The 16,832-nt window shown below is 39.5% G+C and overlaps 1 protein-coding gene across 1 annotated transcript; it reads left to right on the top strand.

Annotated features, from left to right (window-relative positions):
* Positions 1-362: 362 nt before the first annotated feature.
* Positions 363-13,246, top strand: CHDH (choline dehydrogenase). Its single transcript, XM_005145816.4, has 9 exons — positions 363-664; positions 1,708-1,829; positions 4,726-5,507; positions 5,821-5,972; positions 9,409-9,538; positions 10,166-10,300; positions 11,063-11,205; positions 12,011-12,113; positions 12,659-13,246. Exons 3-9 carry the CDS (start codon positions 4,769-4,771, stop codon positions 13,075-13,077), a joined length of 1,821 nt encoding a protein of 606 aa, XP_005145873.2. The 5' UTR covers positions 363-664; positions 1,708-1,829; positions 4,726-4,768; the 3' UTR covers positions 13,078-13,246.
* The last annotated feature ends 3,586 nt before the right edge of the window (positions 13,247-16,832 follow it).

Here is a 16,832-nt window from a genome sequence, read left to right as displayed (position 1 = left end):
CTCACCCCCTTCCATCTCCCAGCACGGAAAGCGGCAGTTGCAGCCGAGGCGACCTAGTTTAAGCAAAAGTAATGCTTGTTGTCTATCCCACTGACGGGCCGAGGGAGAACGTGCTGCTTCCCCCGCTCCGGCCTCTCCTGCAGGCAGGTTGTGGGAGCAGGCGGACTTCGCCCCGCTGTGGCTGTGGCCGGTTTCCAAGTGGCAGAAGTCGCTCTGACAACTCTGACAGAGGCCAAAGGGTGCATTCCCTTAAGGGTGCATTCCATTAGGGTTGTGGGAAGTCCCACCCGCTCCTCCGCCCAAGCCAGTCCCGAGAGCGGGGCCCCGGCTCCGCAGCCTCCCTCCGGGGGCCCCATCCCTTAGCAGGGACCACCCCCCTTGCGGGGCCGCAGCCGGCGGGCAGAGGAGGCTCTGGGTGCCGGCACTCAGCACCGCGGCTCTCGCGGCTCCACACACCCACAAGGGGCTCCGAGGGAGGCAGAGGCCTCCCCGTTGTGCCGAAGGGACCGGGACGGGATCGCAATCGCCCTTCTTGGAAGGGCCGCTCTGGCCCCCAGGCTTTGTGTGGTGCAAGGGCTGATTCGGGCTCCCCGAACAGGAGTTCACAGCAGCCTGGTGCCCTGGGCCGGTAGATACGCTTGTTCCTAAAGGAGGAAATGGTGAGGTAAGTAGGCTTGGACAGTTCAGCCACTAAAATGAAATTTACAAGGTTTCTGTAACTGGATGAACTTTCTTACTAGCATAACTGGAATGGAAAGTTAATCCAAAACACTTCCACAGCAGCTGAACTTAACTTGTGCACAGTCTGCAGTGGGAGAAGAAATTGAAGGAAGGTGAGAGCTGCTGTTACCCGGGGCTGTTCCTCCTGCATCTTACACAGACAGGTCTGACAGGATTTGGCAGCGCAGTGCTGTGGAGGGTAAAGGTCCAGTCCAGCAAAGATCTCACTCCTCTGCTACACTATGTATTGCCCATGCTATTAGACAGCTCTGGGACAGGGTCCCCTTCTACATCTGCAGGAGAGGGTATTCGTGTAACTTCTAGATCAGCCACCTCATCCACCTACAGAACCATTTCATTACTCCTCAGGTTTTTCAATGTATTCCACCCTATGCATGCAGGATACCTCCCCTCCTCTCTTTCTTGTAGACTGCAAGTCTAAGAGCAAGGTCTCTAGGCTGAATGCTAGAACTTTTGCTTAGCTTTGTTAGAGAGGGAGAACCAATTCAGTCCACGACCCCCCCCCCCAAAAAAAACCCAACCAAACAAAAAAAACCAAAACAGAATCAACCAACCAAAAAACCCCAGGTAACACATAGTTCACCTTCCACATCTTCACTGACCCTTACCCAAATCTGTTTTCACAAACCAGCATCTGGAGAGCTAGAGTACCATGGTAGGTACACATGGGTTACCTCAAGGTTTGTTTCTTACTCAAACCCCATACTGCACTCTGAATCATGTTAACAATGATGCACAGAGCCCCAAACACTTCATTTAACAACTTCACTGCCCAGTTCTAGCTACCTGGTTCTCATTTCTTGCTGAGATGTTACTGATCTCTTCCTTCTCGTATGCCACTGTCTACAGGTTTTGGTTAATAGTAATACTTGTAAATGCATACGTTTAAAAAATGAACTCCTCATTTTGAAGCCACAGTGCAATACAGTGAATGTATTTTACGTTGCTCTATATGCATTTCTGCAGGTCTATTCACTGATGCCTGAGTAACATCTTACTAAATATTCATTAAGAGGTCATAAGTGAGAATTCCAATGAAGACATGCAGTAATATCCATTAAGGTCCGAAACCCAACTTTTTGCTGGTGGTAAGTACAAAGCATTCCAGTAGAACCATGTTGTGTAAACCTGCTTATTTCTACATATTCTGTTTTGTCATAGCTACTAAGATATTTAAGAGAGGTGACCATAAAACTGTAGTTGTAAATTCCCTCCAGGGGGAAAAAAAAGCCAGATAAAACTAAGGAAAAGTTGAATGCAAAGATGCATTTATTTTTTGACTGATGCTCTCTTGTTCTGCAGAATTCCACAAGACTATATTCTGTAGAAGAAGATGAACAGCGCTAAACCCATGCATGCTCAGCAAACTACATAGATTACTCTAGAAAGCGGTATAATCATGTTCTAATTTCAGGATTTCATAATCTTAGTCCTCGATACCAACCCCTTCAATACAAAGTTGAATTCTATGAGTTTCAAAGCCTGCACATGAAAGAGACTCTTAACAAATCAGCTTTGCAAAGGGTGTAGACTTCTGTATTAGGATTCTGGCATAAACCAAGACACAAACAATCCAGTAACACCAATGCTGCTTCTGGAGTGTCACTTGATACAGCATTTCTGGGAACTCAGTACTATTGATGCTACAGAAAGCTATAGAACTACAGCCTCCAGTACTACCAAAGTCAGTCCCTGACTGGACGTGATTCCAGGTGTTTGCAGAATCTACCCTTTTTACAGCCAAGAACCAGGTAGACTGTAGATTTAACAGCTGTCATTCTGGTTAAGCGGCACAGTAATACTTAATAGCCTTATAGATACCATGTTAAAATAAAACAGCCAGTACTTAAGTGTTGAATATCTGTAGCATCAAAAAATCTGAGGTTATACTTTTTTGGGAGTAATGTTGATCATTTTACCTTGCTATGGTGAATCTCCACCAATAAAAAAAAATAAAAGCCAACAAAGCTCACGTTATAGGGACAAACTATCTTTCCCAGGTTATCAAAGCCCAGGCCCTTATTCTACCAAACCCAGCAATAAGAGCCAATGACTCACCAGTTGCACAAGAACTTCAGAATTTGTACTCTCTTCACCACACTCAAAAAAGCTCCCCACATATAAACAGAGAGGTTTTTTTATCCTCTCCTGCTGCATCACAGGAAACTGCTGAGCCCTCTCTTCCAAGATAAGGTTCTTTAATAGCCTCCACCTGTAGAAAGACAACCCCTCACCTTCAGCTGGGACCAGTTTTGAGTTAGCCAGGTGAGAATGGCTTTGAGGGTTTGTACAGCCTATTACAAGTTTTCCTAAGAAGAGTAAGAGATGTGTGCTTCTTCTCATCCTTTTCCCAAAAGGAAAAAAGAATACTTTTGTATATGAGATTGTACATCAAACTGTAAATAAATATTGTTCTACATGGAAAACTTTATCAGCAGCCTGCATACAGAGTTTGGCCTTAAGGGCTCGTGTGTCCTCTCACAAACTTTATATTGTAGTGTTTCACCCTAGAAAAGGAGTACAGTTCTGTTCCACCTCTTATAAGAAAAAGCTGATTATTTCAATGATCCATTAAGGCATATTTTAGTGAGGAAAAAAACCCTTGAATATATGAAAATCAATGTAACAATTAATTTCTGAAAAATTAGTTTTCACAGATATAATACAGTATTCAGTTTTTTTGCAGGAGAAAGCTTGCTTATGTCTTTTGGATGGGTAGTGCATTACAATATAACAGCTTTTGGATAGGTTGATGTCTCTAGAATCCACAGCAACAGCTTAGACAGAAGCCATGGGCCAGGAAGAAATACTATTTAGACCTCAAGGATATCCATTTTCCTGGATAATTGTTCATACCAAGAGGAGTGGTTTCAAGGAGAGAGAGGAAGAGGAACACGGTCCATCCCTGGTGGTGTTCAAGACCAGGTTTGACAGAGGCCTGGGTGACATGGATTAGAGTGAGGTGTCCCTGCCCATGGCAGGGGGGTTGGAACTGGATGATCTTAAGGTCCTTTCCAACCCTAACTATTCTATCATTCTATGATTCTATACTTCAGAATGCCCAGCAGCATCAGTATCTATGACACTCAGGCTGTGAAGATCTTGCATTTAGTCCCAGTATATGAACCTGTGCAACAGGGAACTAAAACTGTGTTGCTTACAAGGCTCACAGGCTTTTCGGAAGTTAAGAAAAAAAAAAGCCCTTCCAACCTTGGGTAAGGATCTGATGGTGTTAAGATTGTGACTGTACTCGGAGCACTCCTGCAGGATGTGGTTTTAGTAGTAAGTTAGAAAGTCACAGACGAACAGATTTTTGCCTTTGCCTATGTTAGGAGACACGCTTCAAAACCCAGCAGTCCCTGAGGAGTAGCTGAAACCCAGTTTCATTGTCACACATTTGTTTCGTAGAGACATTGTCCTAGGTATGGTCTGGCAGAAGGTACAGTGATCAGACCCAGCACTTCCATTGTTGTGAACTGGCTAAGCAATACCACTGAGTGTCATAAACTTATGGAGAAGTTTGTGAAATCGTTGGTTTTTTAAATTCTTACCTACTAGAGGCAGATGAAGAGGGACTACAGGGTAAGCAAAGGTTTCCATCCTGTCTGGTTTTAGCAAATGCTTGATATACTTCATGTTTCTATCTATCTCAGAAAGCAGAAGCAAATCAAAATCAGACTGCATACAATACAAAATAGTATGCCACTTGATTGATGCAGAGACTGCACTGAAAGAATAATAAGTAAATTCCAGAGTAAATGTTTATTGGTTTATGGGCATTATTGTTAACTTTTTGGATAGAGAGAATAGGTAAAGTACATCATTTTTACTGGAAAATGACTGACACCTTGGCAGGGGGGCTGGAACTAGGTGATCTTAAGATCCTTTCCAGCCTGAACTATTCTATGATTCTATGATTGTAGAGATCATGCACTATATGAACACTTACACCTTAATTAAGTTTTTTTTTGTTTGCTTTTCTAGGGTAGAAATTAGCAATTCTGCAAGAGTGATACTACCAGGAAAGATGTCATACTTAATGAAAGGAGTTAAATGTTGCAGTCCTGTGAATCAGATGCACAAAGTAACAGGAATTCTGTTAAAGAACATACTGGGCATCAACAAACAACAATTCAAATTTTCACGTGCAGCTTCTCAGATTAGTTCTGAAAAGGCAAACTCTTATAATTATGTCATTGTTGGAGCTGGATCAGCAGGGTGTGTATTAGCCAACAGGTTGACAGAAGACCCTCTCAGTACTGTACTGCTTTTGGAAGCAGGCCCTAAAGATACTCTTCTAGGTAGTAAAAGACTGATGTGGAAGATTCATATGCCTGCTGCATTAACATACAACCTCTGTGATGAGAAATACAACTGGTATTACCACACAACATCACAAAAGCATCTGGATAACCGAATTCTGTACTGGCCCCGTGGGAGAGTATGGGGTGGCTCCTCTTCTCTCAATGCAATGGTATACATTCGTGGGCATGCAGAAGATTATAACCGATGGAGCAGGGAAGGGGCTATCGGATGGGACTATGAGCATTGCTTGCCTTATTTTAAGAAGGCACAGACACATGAACTGGGGCCAGATCAGTATAGAGGTGGAAATGGACCCCTGCATGTGTCAAGAGGGAAAACAAACCATCCTCTTCATCATGCATTCCTGGAGGCAACCCAGCAAGCTGGGTATCCCTTCACAGATGATATGAATGGCTATCAACAAGAAGGATTTGGCTGGATGGACATGACTGTGCACCAAGGTAAATCATAAAGGAGTCCTTAATTTGTGCTCCTGACTCACCAGTGAACCTCAGAAAGCATTTTGGAATATGAACATATAAGCTGCATGAATGCCATTTTGTTGGTTAGATTACTAAACAGCTGTGGCACTCTATTTACACCCCATTCATTTCACAGCAGCTTGCTATTAGTCTAGTGTGTATTTCACTGAAACTTGCACTGCCATGCAAGTCTTGATTCATAGTTAAGTTTGGGAAGGAGAACAGGTTTTCAGAGTTTTTGATGAATACTGAACATGACTGTTTTGTTGTTCAATATAAATATATATTGTAGGTCAAAGATGGAGCACAGCTAGTGCTTACCTTCGCCCAGCCATATCACGCCCAAATCTGTCAGTTGCAGAGAAGACACTTGTAACAAAAATCTTGTTTCAAGGAACAAAATCCATTGGTGTTGAGTATGTGAAAAATGGGCAAAGGAAAAAGGTAAGAAATTTTAATTTTTCACTATGAAATGTGTGAGTCAAAGCAAAACCAATTTTTTTAAAAACAAAATTTTATTAGAAATGGGACTTTAACATGCAAAATATCTGCTGTTCAGATGCTGGGTTGTCTTTTTCCAGTACAACAGTAGATGATACTTCAGCTGAATCGAGTTAGAGATTAGCATCTCCATTATATTTCCAACTCTTAGTACTGAGGGAGCAACTCATAACTTGATGTTACGCTTGAGTATTATGTAGTGTTTCTGTTTGGAATCATGTACTCTCTCAGTGTCCTGAATAGGGTGCTGAAATGCTGATGTTTCTGAAAAACAGTTCTGAAAATGCTGTTGTGACACAGGAAAATCTGTAAAAGCTGGAAAATTAAATGGATGAGTCAAAGGGAAACAATGAGTCTTTCACTTTATTTTGCATTACATACTGAGTTTTGGGATAGTAATGATGAAACACAATGATGAAATGTGCCTATGGTTCTTTGTGGAATGAACATTTTTTAGTATCAGTCCAACTTCCACTGAACACAACGTCATGTGGAAGGAAGCTTCACTTGCCATTACAACCTAACTGTGGATAAACAGTTCATTTTATGCAGCTTTCAATACATTGATTAAGACCTAAAATATTCCCATTTCCTTTGTCACTTTGCTATTACAGCTGATTATGGAGTACATAACCAGAAAATTGCCTAAAACGGACTTGTGTGTTAATAATTAGATATTTAGTCACAAACAATTATAAAACAACTAAAAAGGGTAATAGTAATATCCTAAAGGGAGGACAGTACAAATTTTGGTGGTTTGAGTTCAGCAAAGCTTACAAGACTCAACAGACCAGTGTTCTGTGACTGAACATGTCATTTTTCAATGCACAGAACAGATCTGTTCTTTTCTAAGTGGATTGTAATGATAATAATTTTGACAATGTAAAACAAAACTCGAAGAAAATTTAATTATTTGAATGAGCTCTTAAATGTCTCTGAAAACAGTGTCTCTACTTGCTGTTGCAGTGACAGTATCAAGATTACTTCTGTTGGAGAAAGTGTTGGAAAGCTGATTAAATGTGATCAAAGACCTTCTGAATACTGGATGACTTTAACCATAAAATTCTTTAATTGCTATGAATTTTCATACATATTAATACATGTATGAATTATACGAAGTGAATAATATATATTTAGAGTACACCTTCAAAGGATTTCCTGCCCCTCCATCATCAAACTTGCAGGGCTTCTCTGTTTTTAGTGTCTGGAAAATGTGATACCTGCAGGATGGAAGAGCTAATTATTTGATTAAGTTAAGAACATCTCAGTGACACACTTGATTATATTAAAGTGTTCTTGATTTTACAGTCTATTTTAGGTAGGATCTCTTTTACATCAGTCATCAGTAAAGTTAAAAGATCATTAAAATCAGATTCAAGCACAATTCAAAACCTGTTCATCAAGCCAGTGACTTAGTTGTTACTTCACTAGACACTAAGAGCTCCCAGGACTCCCATAAATCCTCTGATAAAAGCAGGGAAGGTAGGCTGAACATTTGTGGAGTTTCTGAATTCAGATTCAAGCAGAAAAGTGCATTTAAAGGGGACAAATATTTGTAATGTATCATAGACTAAATAACTCATGCAAAATTGTTTCAAAGTCAGTTTTTACTCTTTGCATGTTAGCTTTAAGCACAATGAAATACTGTATGTGGAACAGGAATAACCACAGTGCTGACTTTGCAGTAAGTGTAGACCCAAGTAGCATCATTTGAACACTACCTGGAACAAACTGGCACCAGTTCTGTGTGTACCTAAGAAAATATAAATGAGTTATATTTGTATAATATTCAAAATACATATCTATGTATGGATTCAGCACTTACAGATATGCCATGTATTAAACAAAGTAATGATTGCCCAGAGCAAAACAATAATAAAACACATTAGCACTGGCTATCTGTCAGCAATATTGCGTAAACAGTGTGGAAAAAAATTTACCAAAATTCATCTTCTTACTATATTTTGATCCTAATACTGCAACAGTCTCACTCACCATCATTTTGTATAGATGAGGTGTCATTCAAAAAGGACAGGATTACTACAATTTAATATGCATTCCATGCTAATCTGTTAACACTTCACCATACTCCAGGAAATAATAGCACATTTTAAAGTTGCTTTGGAAGCTAAATGTCTTATCTAAAATAAAACCAAGGAGCTACTCATGATAGCACCTTACAAGCTATGAAATTAGAGAATGAAAATGAGCAATATCAGATATGTTTGCTTGAACTATTGTGGGTTTTGCTTGCTAATGAGAAGCTTGGGGCAGAATTTTGTGCCTAATCTAATTTTTTCCTCACTGTGGCCACGCTGATAGAAATAACAGATATAAGTTATGGTGTTATTTTTCCAAATGTTTGTTGCTTTAAAACATTGGACTAGCTTAGGTATTATTAGAATTTGCATAAATTATAAATGTTGCTTTTTGTTTCTTCTGTGGTGCAGTTACTCTGTCTTAAGTACAGGCGAATCTCAAATCCTTTTTCTATCATGTAACCATTTCTATTCAGAAACTTGGGGTGGATATAAAGAACATCTTACATTTCAACAGGCAACGTAAGTGTGATGAGGAAGGATGGAGTACATCTAATGTGTGTGTGTTCATGAGCCACCTCCTTAGAATAGAAGGAGATAGTTTGAACAACGTTGATTTCACCCACATTTATCCTCTTTCAAGGAGTAGAGGGGAAAGCAGGAGGGCCCCAATATTTTCTTACTCCATGCAGTGTTCTCTTTTAACAGTGAAAAGCACTAAGTAAGTGGTATAGTTCTGATCCTAAATGTAAAAGATGTGGCAACAGGGAAGAGGTAGCAAAACAGAACTATATATGTGCCTGCAGTCAGAGTTCTCCTGGTAGTGCTTTAGTGTTTGAGGGGCTTCTGAGGACTACAGTCTACAGACTAGAGAGCTATGAAACCAGGCATTAGTCTTGGTTGAATTAAGAAAACAAGCTCTCGATCATTTCTGAGCTAGTGTGTCTCTGAATTCAAAATCTTCCTTAAGAGCTTCAATTTTAATTTACAAATAGTTACTGAAACTGGAAGAGATGCTTAGCTGACTGATCTGAGTGTCATAGGTATTTTTTTCCTAGCAAGCAGCAGAGGAGTCTTTTGGCAGCCACAGTACTGGTTGAGCTGAATGTCTGTGTGCCATACATACAGTTTGAAGGGAATATAGAAATGATCAAAGTGAAAGCTTGATCCTTTCTCTCTGCAGAAGCTCCTGGCAGAATAAGAATACATTTATAATTAGGAGAATCTGAGGGAAGGGTGTCTAATCTGGATCAGAATAGCACATTTGAAGCTCTTGACATGTTGGTTGCATTCAGATCAGACTTAATAATGTTAGGACTTTTCTGCTCATTTCATTTTAGGCTTTTGCCAGCAAAGAAGTTATTTTAAGTGGAGGTGCCATAAATTCTCCACAGCTGCTTATGCTGTCTGGGATTGGCAATGCAGACGATCTAAAAAAACTGGGGATCCCTGTTGTTTGCCACCTTCCTGGTAATTTCATTTCTTTTAACCTTACATCTTCCTATATATGCAATTCAAAGACCATTAGATGAAATGAATCCATGAATTAAGTTGTCTTTTTGTCAGGTGTGTGGACTGAAATGTATGTGTTACAAATCAGTGGAAACCTGCATTGATTTTAGAATGGAGCAATAAATTCTTACACTTCCTTCACTACATTTGATAGTGAAAAATGCTTCTGAAAAATGCCACTGAATACTTTTTAAATAAAGCAGCATACTTATAATTTAGAATTTCAAATCAATTTTGGTCCACGACAGATTGTATAGACTCACACTGTCATATATATTCAAAGATAGAAGGAATAACATGAAATTTTCCTTAAAACTAGAAAAGCATGTACTGTATTTAGAAGTCATCTGGCAATTTTAGAACAATGATGTGTCTGCCATTTAGCTTTCTATTTTCATTCTAGTTATGCTATGTAAAATCTTATTCTGACATGAGCAAAAGGCTGATATGGTTTTAGTTATCACTGGGCTTCTGAGTTTAGTTTAGTTCCCATTTATGCTATTTTCTGGTTGCAAATGTTATGTGTAATTGTTCAGTGTGAAATACGTAACTTCCCACCCCTCCTTCTTTATCCCTCCTCCCCAGGAGTAGGCCAGAACCTTCAAGATCATTTAGAAGTGTACATCCAGCAAAAGTGCACCAAACCTATTACACTGTACAACGCACAAAAGCCAGTTAACATGGTGAGAATTGGTCTAGAATGGCTTTGGAAGTTTACAGGTATGAAACAACGTATGCAATCATTCTACCATTGATTGATTTAGAATTATTACAGTCTTTTATCCAGGAATTCCAAAGTCTGGGAGCCTTCATATGTAATTTTTTTTATGTTCTGGGAAATAACTGGAGCCTGCTTGCTATTTCTTTCTAAATCAGAATATTTCAAATAGTTATAGTATCTGAATTATGCTGTTAGTGTTTCACAACTTATGCTAGGTATATGTGGCTTTTTGCCATGCAAGTAAATATTGAGTGCTAATTTACAGCTTTAAATGGGTACAAAAATAACATAACATGAGGTGCATGGTAGACTTTTAATCTCTCCCCTTCAGGGCCAGTGGTGGGGATGGCTCTGCCTGTTACCTATGACTGATGAAATAACTATACCGCATGTCATGGAACATACAGTGCATTAGTGTCAGGATGCTCCAGTCAGTTCCCTTCACATCTGTTAGGGACCAAATCTGCCTCTGGACTTAGATGCTAGGCCTGCTAGTTACAGTGAGATAACTGTAATATCCTACTCTCAAATAAGTGGAATTTCCAAAGTTATGCATATTTACATGTATCTAGTGATTGAAAAGAAGATGAAAGTGATGCATGCTGCTTAAACTACAAGCTGTTCAAAATGAATTTGTGTTCTTTGCAATTGTCACTGTATATACAAATTATTTATAGTAGTGAAATCAAGAGTTAAGAAGTGGATTTCTTGCTTTTCTGATGTCTTTTAATGGCATATTCTCTCTCATTTACACTCTCTAGGTGAGGGAGCGACGGCCCACTTAGAATCTGGTGGGTTTATCCGAAGTGAACCAGGGGTTCCTCACCCTGACATTCAGTTCCACTTTCTCCCTTCTCAGGTGATTGATCATGGTCGGGTTGCTTCCACAATGGAAGCTTACCAGGTGAGCTGTTGAAGAACATCTTCTGGTAATGTTTTGTAGTGATTAGCAAGAAGGCTTCAGCTTTATCATAAATATTGATAATTTGGTTATATAATGAAGAATATTTTGTTCAGTATAATACAAAAGAGCTGGCTTAACCTCCAACATGGGGAAAAAAACATGAGCTTGTTGTTTGATACTGCTATCAACATTTTTACTTGTTATCTCTGGAAAGGTAGGCAAGAATTGAACTGCTGTTTAAGTATTTGCAGTAGTGAAGTACCATAGCGTGACTGATTAAGGACTCCTTTGCGCTAGATGCTGTACAAAAACTAAACTGAGGTGTTCCCTCTTCCACTGCAGTTTAGACAGAGGTTTAAGTGAGAATGTACAAGGCTACTGACATATTCACTGGAACAAATCCAAGACCCATTTTAGACTATGGCCTTGATTCAAAAGTGTGTGCTAATGCTGGGGAACTGTTCCTGGATATATCTTTTTCTTCCTGCTAATCTCTTCAGTGATGACAGGTCTACTTGCTGACTGTATTTGAATGCTCTGCTATTAATAAATGGGAATGGCTGTATCTCAAAAGAACAGTTGTGAGTTGATAAGACAGGTATATTCCTTTCCCTTATGAAATATCGTATTTACTGCAAATTTATATAAAAAGAAAAAATGTTCAATGGCATTTTCCATTAGCTCCCTTTAATGATTACATTGGCTTAATTTGCAAAGACTGTCCAAATTGAAAAAATAAACTTCATCCTGAATTTGGGAATAAGTCTGGTGGGATTGTGTCCTGAGCATAGTGTGGCTGTTGCAGGTCCATGTGGGACCCATGAGGAGCACAAGTGTGGGCTGGCTAAAGCTGAGGAGTAGAGACCCAAATGACCATCCGATCATTGAGCCTAACTACATGTCAACAGGTAAAAGCAGCCTCTCCTTGCTCTGATGTCAACTCACTTTCTGCCTGTTTCAGTATCAGATTTCCATATCTGCTCAACACCAGAAGTGCTGGTTGGTGCATTGTTATTTATTTCTTATTTATAAAAAGCAGCTAGTATCAAGCGGCCATTGTGCAAAGCACTGTATAAAACAATTACCTGCTGGGGATGCAGTCAGGGTTCTTATGTTTGCTGCATCATACTGTTCATTTTATCCACTCCTCTGCTTGTGAAGGAATGGATCTGAGACTAGTGTCCTTGGCTAGACAGTGGATAGAGTGAAATAAAGAGCAATTCTTCGTAACTCACCTATTTCCTTTTGGGTCTGTGGAGTATAAGTGATGGTTTTGTTCACAATGAATGTATATCTGTGGTTTTGAAAAACATCTTACTTTATTATGGCTTTCAGCAGTGAGAGGCTTTCCCTCCAGCCTTTTCTCTTTGGTGCTATTTTTTCTGTCATGCACTCTGTATGTATAACTAAATTAAAGGTGTACTTACAGTTTTCTTATTTTCTCTCCATACAGAAAGAGACGTTTGGGAATTCCGCCAATGTGTCAAGTTGACCAGAGAGATCTTTGCTCAGAAAGCTTTTGAAAAATTTCAGGGCCCTGAAATTCAACCAGGAAACCATGTTCAGTCTGACAAAGAAATAGATGCTTTCATAAGGCAGAAGGCAGAGAGTGCTTATCATCCTTCCTGCACCTGCAAAATGGGTCACCCTTCAGACAGCACTGCTGTAGTCGATCCCCAGACAAAAGTAATTGGTGTTGAAAACTTAAGAGTAGTAGATGCTTCAATAATGCCTAGTGTTGTAACTGGAAATTTGAATGCCCCAACTATTATGATAGCAGAGAAAGCTGCAGATATAATTAAGGGACTCCCATCGCTTCAGGAGAAAAATGTTCCTGTATATAAGCCCAAGACCTTGGAAACACAGAGATAAAAAAGCGTTCTCACCCCCTAGATCTTTTGCTACTTAAGCTTTCATCAGCATGTTGGTGTCTCATACTGAACATGCCAACAAAATAAATACCATGCAAAACAACGTATCCTATTAAAATAGCTATTAGTTTGAAGTATTCTCTAGCTATTGTGGGATTTTACTTATTTTTTTTTAATCATGTGGCTTATGCAGCTTATTTCATTTAACAGGGATGGGGCATCCCCAGCTTCTCTGGGCAACCTGTGCCAGTGCCTCACCACCCTCACAGTTAAGAACTTCTTCCTAATGTCTCATCTAAATTTCACCTCTGTCAGTTTAAAGCCACTCCCCCTTGTCCTGTCACTACATGTCCTTGTAAAAAGTCCCTCTCCAGCTTTCTTGTAGGCACCTTTTACATACTGGAAGGCTGCTATAAGGTCTCCCTGGAGCCTGTCTTCTCAGTTCTGAGCAACCCCAGCTTGCCTTCGTAGGAGAGATGCTCCAGCCCTCGGAGCATTTATGTGGCTTCCTCTGGACATTTTGTGATACAACTAAAATCTTTCATTGAAGAGAAGCTATTTCTAAATGACAGGACAGTTGTGCACACACACCAAAACTACTGTGCAATTTCACAAGGAATAGAAGAGATTAATGCATGCTATTATAGTATGCCTCGTTATTTAAAGGAAGGTCTTTAACTTCCCAGGATTTAACCCAGGATAACAGCTATTCAGTAATCCCCACATCCTGCAAAGAAAGGTTAAGTAAATGTAAGCACTTATGCAATTTCATATACACAGGCCAAACTAGTTCATATCAGAATTAACAGGAGAGAGAAGAACCTGCAGGTGTTCAGAATCTGTCAAATATAGAGTTTTTATGAAAGGAATGCGCAGTTTGCAAATCCTCACTGAAAAATAGACTTCACGAAACTTAGGAGTCTGAATTGGATAGTATTCAGAAAGAAGACATACATGAGTTATCAGAAACTTACTTTCCTGAAAAATGTAGAACAGGAGCTGATATTTATATGTTATATATACAGAATTTGCATATTATCTTCAGATGTGTAAAGCAAGATACATGGTTGATGTTTTCTACATCAAACTTTCAGGTACTCAGTTAAAACAACATATAAAGGCAAACAACTAAACAAACTGAGCTCATTGAATGAAATGAATTAATTGAATTGTTTGGATTTATTAAGTATTCTAAAATAACTTTTGACTAAGCAGCTGTCAGATTTTAAAAGCAAAAGCTTCTGTAGCCTAAGACTGATCAGGACTTGAGGTAAACAGAACAAACTTTTTTTCAGGAAAAAAATGGAATTGTACAACATTGAGTAAATAAGGTTGCTGGCTCAGGTGTGGCTAGAAGGACAACTGCAGATGTTTAAGGCAGATACTTCTACCTGGTGCTGGGTTGGAAGCCCTGCTGCTAACAGAGGGAAAGGACTTAATTCATTGGAGCATCTGCATAAAGACAAAATTTGTGAGGATGGAAGATGACAGCAGTGAACTATGCTACAAAAGGAGACAGGTAAAACCTTTCTATCTATGTATGTGATGCATTCTTTTGGAATGAGGGGAAGAGTGAGAATATTTTAAGTTATAGGTGATTGAATAACTGTTAATGAGACAATCTCATTGTTGTGGTTTAAAATCCAACCACAGTCTCTCTCTCACTCCCCCCAGTCTTTCATTTCTTCCCCCACCTCCTCCCAGAGGGATGGGGAAGAGAATCAAAAGAATGTAACTCCCACAGGTTGAGATAAGAACAGTCTGGTAATGAAGATATAACACAAATCACTACTGCTACCACCAATAATAATAATGATAAAAGAAATAACAAGGGAAGAGAATACGATACCACCCATTGAAATGAGCCCAACCTGGAAGAGAGCAAGCTCTTCCCAGGAACTCCCAGTTACCTCCCTGGGCATGACGTGCTGTGGTATGGAATACCTCTTTGGCTAGTTTGGGTCAGGTGTCCTGTCTCTGCTTCCTCCCGGCCCCCCCTCCTGCCTGGCAGAACATGAGACTCACAAAGTCCTTGGTCAGAGTAAGCATTACTTAGCAACAACTGAAAAACATCAGTGTTACCAGCTCTGTTCCCAGGCTGAAAGTCAAAACATAGCACTGCCCCAGCTACTAAGAAGGAGAAAAATTAACTGCTACTGCTAAACTTAGGACACTCATACAGCTATGCATCTGAGGAAAGCAGGTACTGTGAATGGTGCCCTTGTTTACGGTAAATAGTTTTTATTCAGCACCTGTGCTTTTGAGATTTTCACTTAAAGGTATTCAGTAGGTATCTTAGTGTCATTTGAATACAAAGTATTGGGATACTCAGAGTAATATATACTGGTGAGACTTACCACAGTCTTGTGCAGTTGAGAGGGGACGAAGTTCCTGCTTTTGCAGATGTACAACTTGAATTTCTATTCTAGGCATGCAGGATAGGAATTGTTACTATGCAACTGCAGAGAATTAACTAGCCACTGTTTTGCATAACTTATCTCTGAACACACACACACAGGGGTATCCCCTGCCATTATGTCAAATTCTAAAAAGATGAGGACATAGCAAGGTTAGATATACATGCCAAACTTCATGTGTGTCTCTGTTCAGGTACACATTGCCCCATTCTGAAATCAGATGATCAGGCATTATTTCTGAAACATCAACATCTTTTCTTGAAGTTCTAAACATACATAGACACCATGCAGATTCCTTCCTTTCTAAACACTTGAATATTTTCATTGCTGTGAACTGCAGTTGCTTTATTAATTTAGGTCTCACTGCTATAGAATGTTGAGGCTTCACACGACATTCCCTTGATGCAGTGCTAAAGAAATAGCATGCATATTTGAAAGCTTTGGTGCCCAGGGAAAAGCTATAGATTGCATCATGCTACCATTGGTTTCTCTTACATTGTACCTGGTTGCTGATAGTGAATTCCTGTTAAAATCGTTCTTACTTCTAGCAGAGTCAAGTCTGCTAAGGGATACTTAGAACAGGTACAAGAAATTCTGATATGTTCTGTGGAGCACTGACATTCTGCTAGGTAAAATTAACCATCTTTTACATCATACTGGACTGCAGAATACAGGCTCATAATTCCACAGTTTTACTTATTTAACAAAACAGTACAGTATGCAATTGAATATTATTCCCAGTTCTACCCAGATATATTTTATGTAAATGCAGAGATGATACTATATAATGTATTCAAAACCAGTTAACTGTAAAAGCTGTTTGATGTAAGAATTTGGAAGTTACAAGATCTGCCAGCGTGGCCTGAACCAGCAACAGACTTGCAAGTGAGCACACCAGCATTTCCATGGTAATAGCTTGCTGTAGATGCTTCAGACACAGGTGGAGGTCTCTGCCTGGAGACATTAAGAAAGAAAAGTGACCAAAGTGTTTCTTTTGTACACATATTTCAGTTCAAGATGCTTTTAAAAAGCAGCGGAAAATAGCAGCATTTGTAAAACTGAATTACATTTAATTCATGTAATGCCACTCACGGTTTTGTACACCATAATTTTTGATGTTTCTGCAGCTTAAGATCCTTTCCAAGCGTCTTATTTCAATTAGGCTGCAACCAAATGAGGCAGCTATGTAAACACTGGAGAACTGGAAAGGGGGCTTGGAATGTGCATTTGCTATAAAATAAACATACAAAACATACTTTGAGGACTGGTAAAACCATTTATACTTTTTTAAAAATGATAGTTAAAACATAAAGGTATTGCAGAGAGAACCCAAATGTAT

This window comes from Melopsittacus undulatus, chromosome 9, assembly GCF_012275295.1.
Source record: "Melopsittacus undulatus isolate bMelUnd1 chromosome 9, bMelUnd1.mat.Z, whole genome shotgun sequence".
Lineage (NCBI taxonomy): Eukaryota > Metazoa > Chordata > Aves > Psittaciformes > Psittaculidae > Melopsittacus > Melopsittacus undulatus.
Note: the sequence above shows the minus strand (reverse complement) of the source record. Positions and strands in the feature narration are given on the sequence as shown.

Coding starts and splice junctions, on each gene's coding strand:
- CHDH (XM_005145816.4), top strand. CDS start 4,769: ATGTCATACTTAATGAAAGGAGTTAAATGTTGCAGTCCTGTGAATCAG. Junction 9,539..10,165: donor TGTTGTTTGCCACCTTCCTG/GTAATTTCATTT, acceptor CCTCCTCCCCAG/GAGTAGGCCAGAACCTTCAA. Junction 11,206..12,010: donor CCACAATGGAAGCTTACCAG/GTGAGCTGTTGA, acceptor TGGCTGTTGCAG/GTCCATGTGGGACCCATGAG.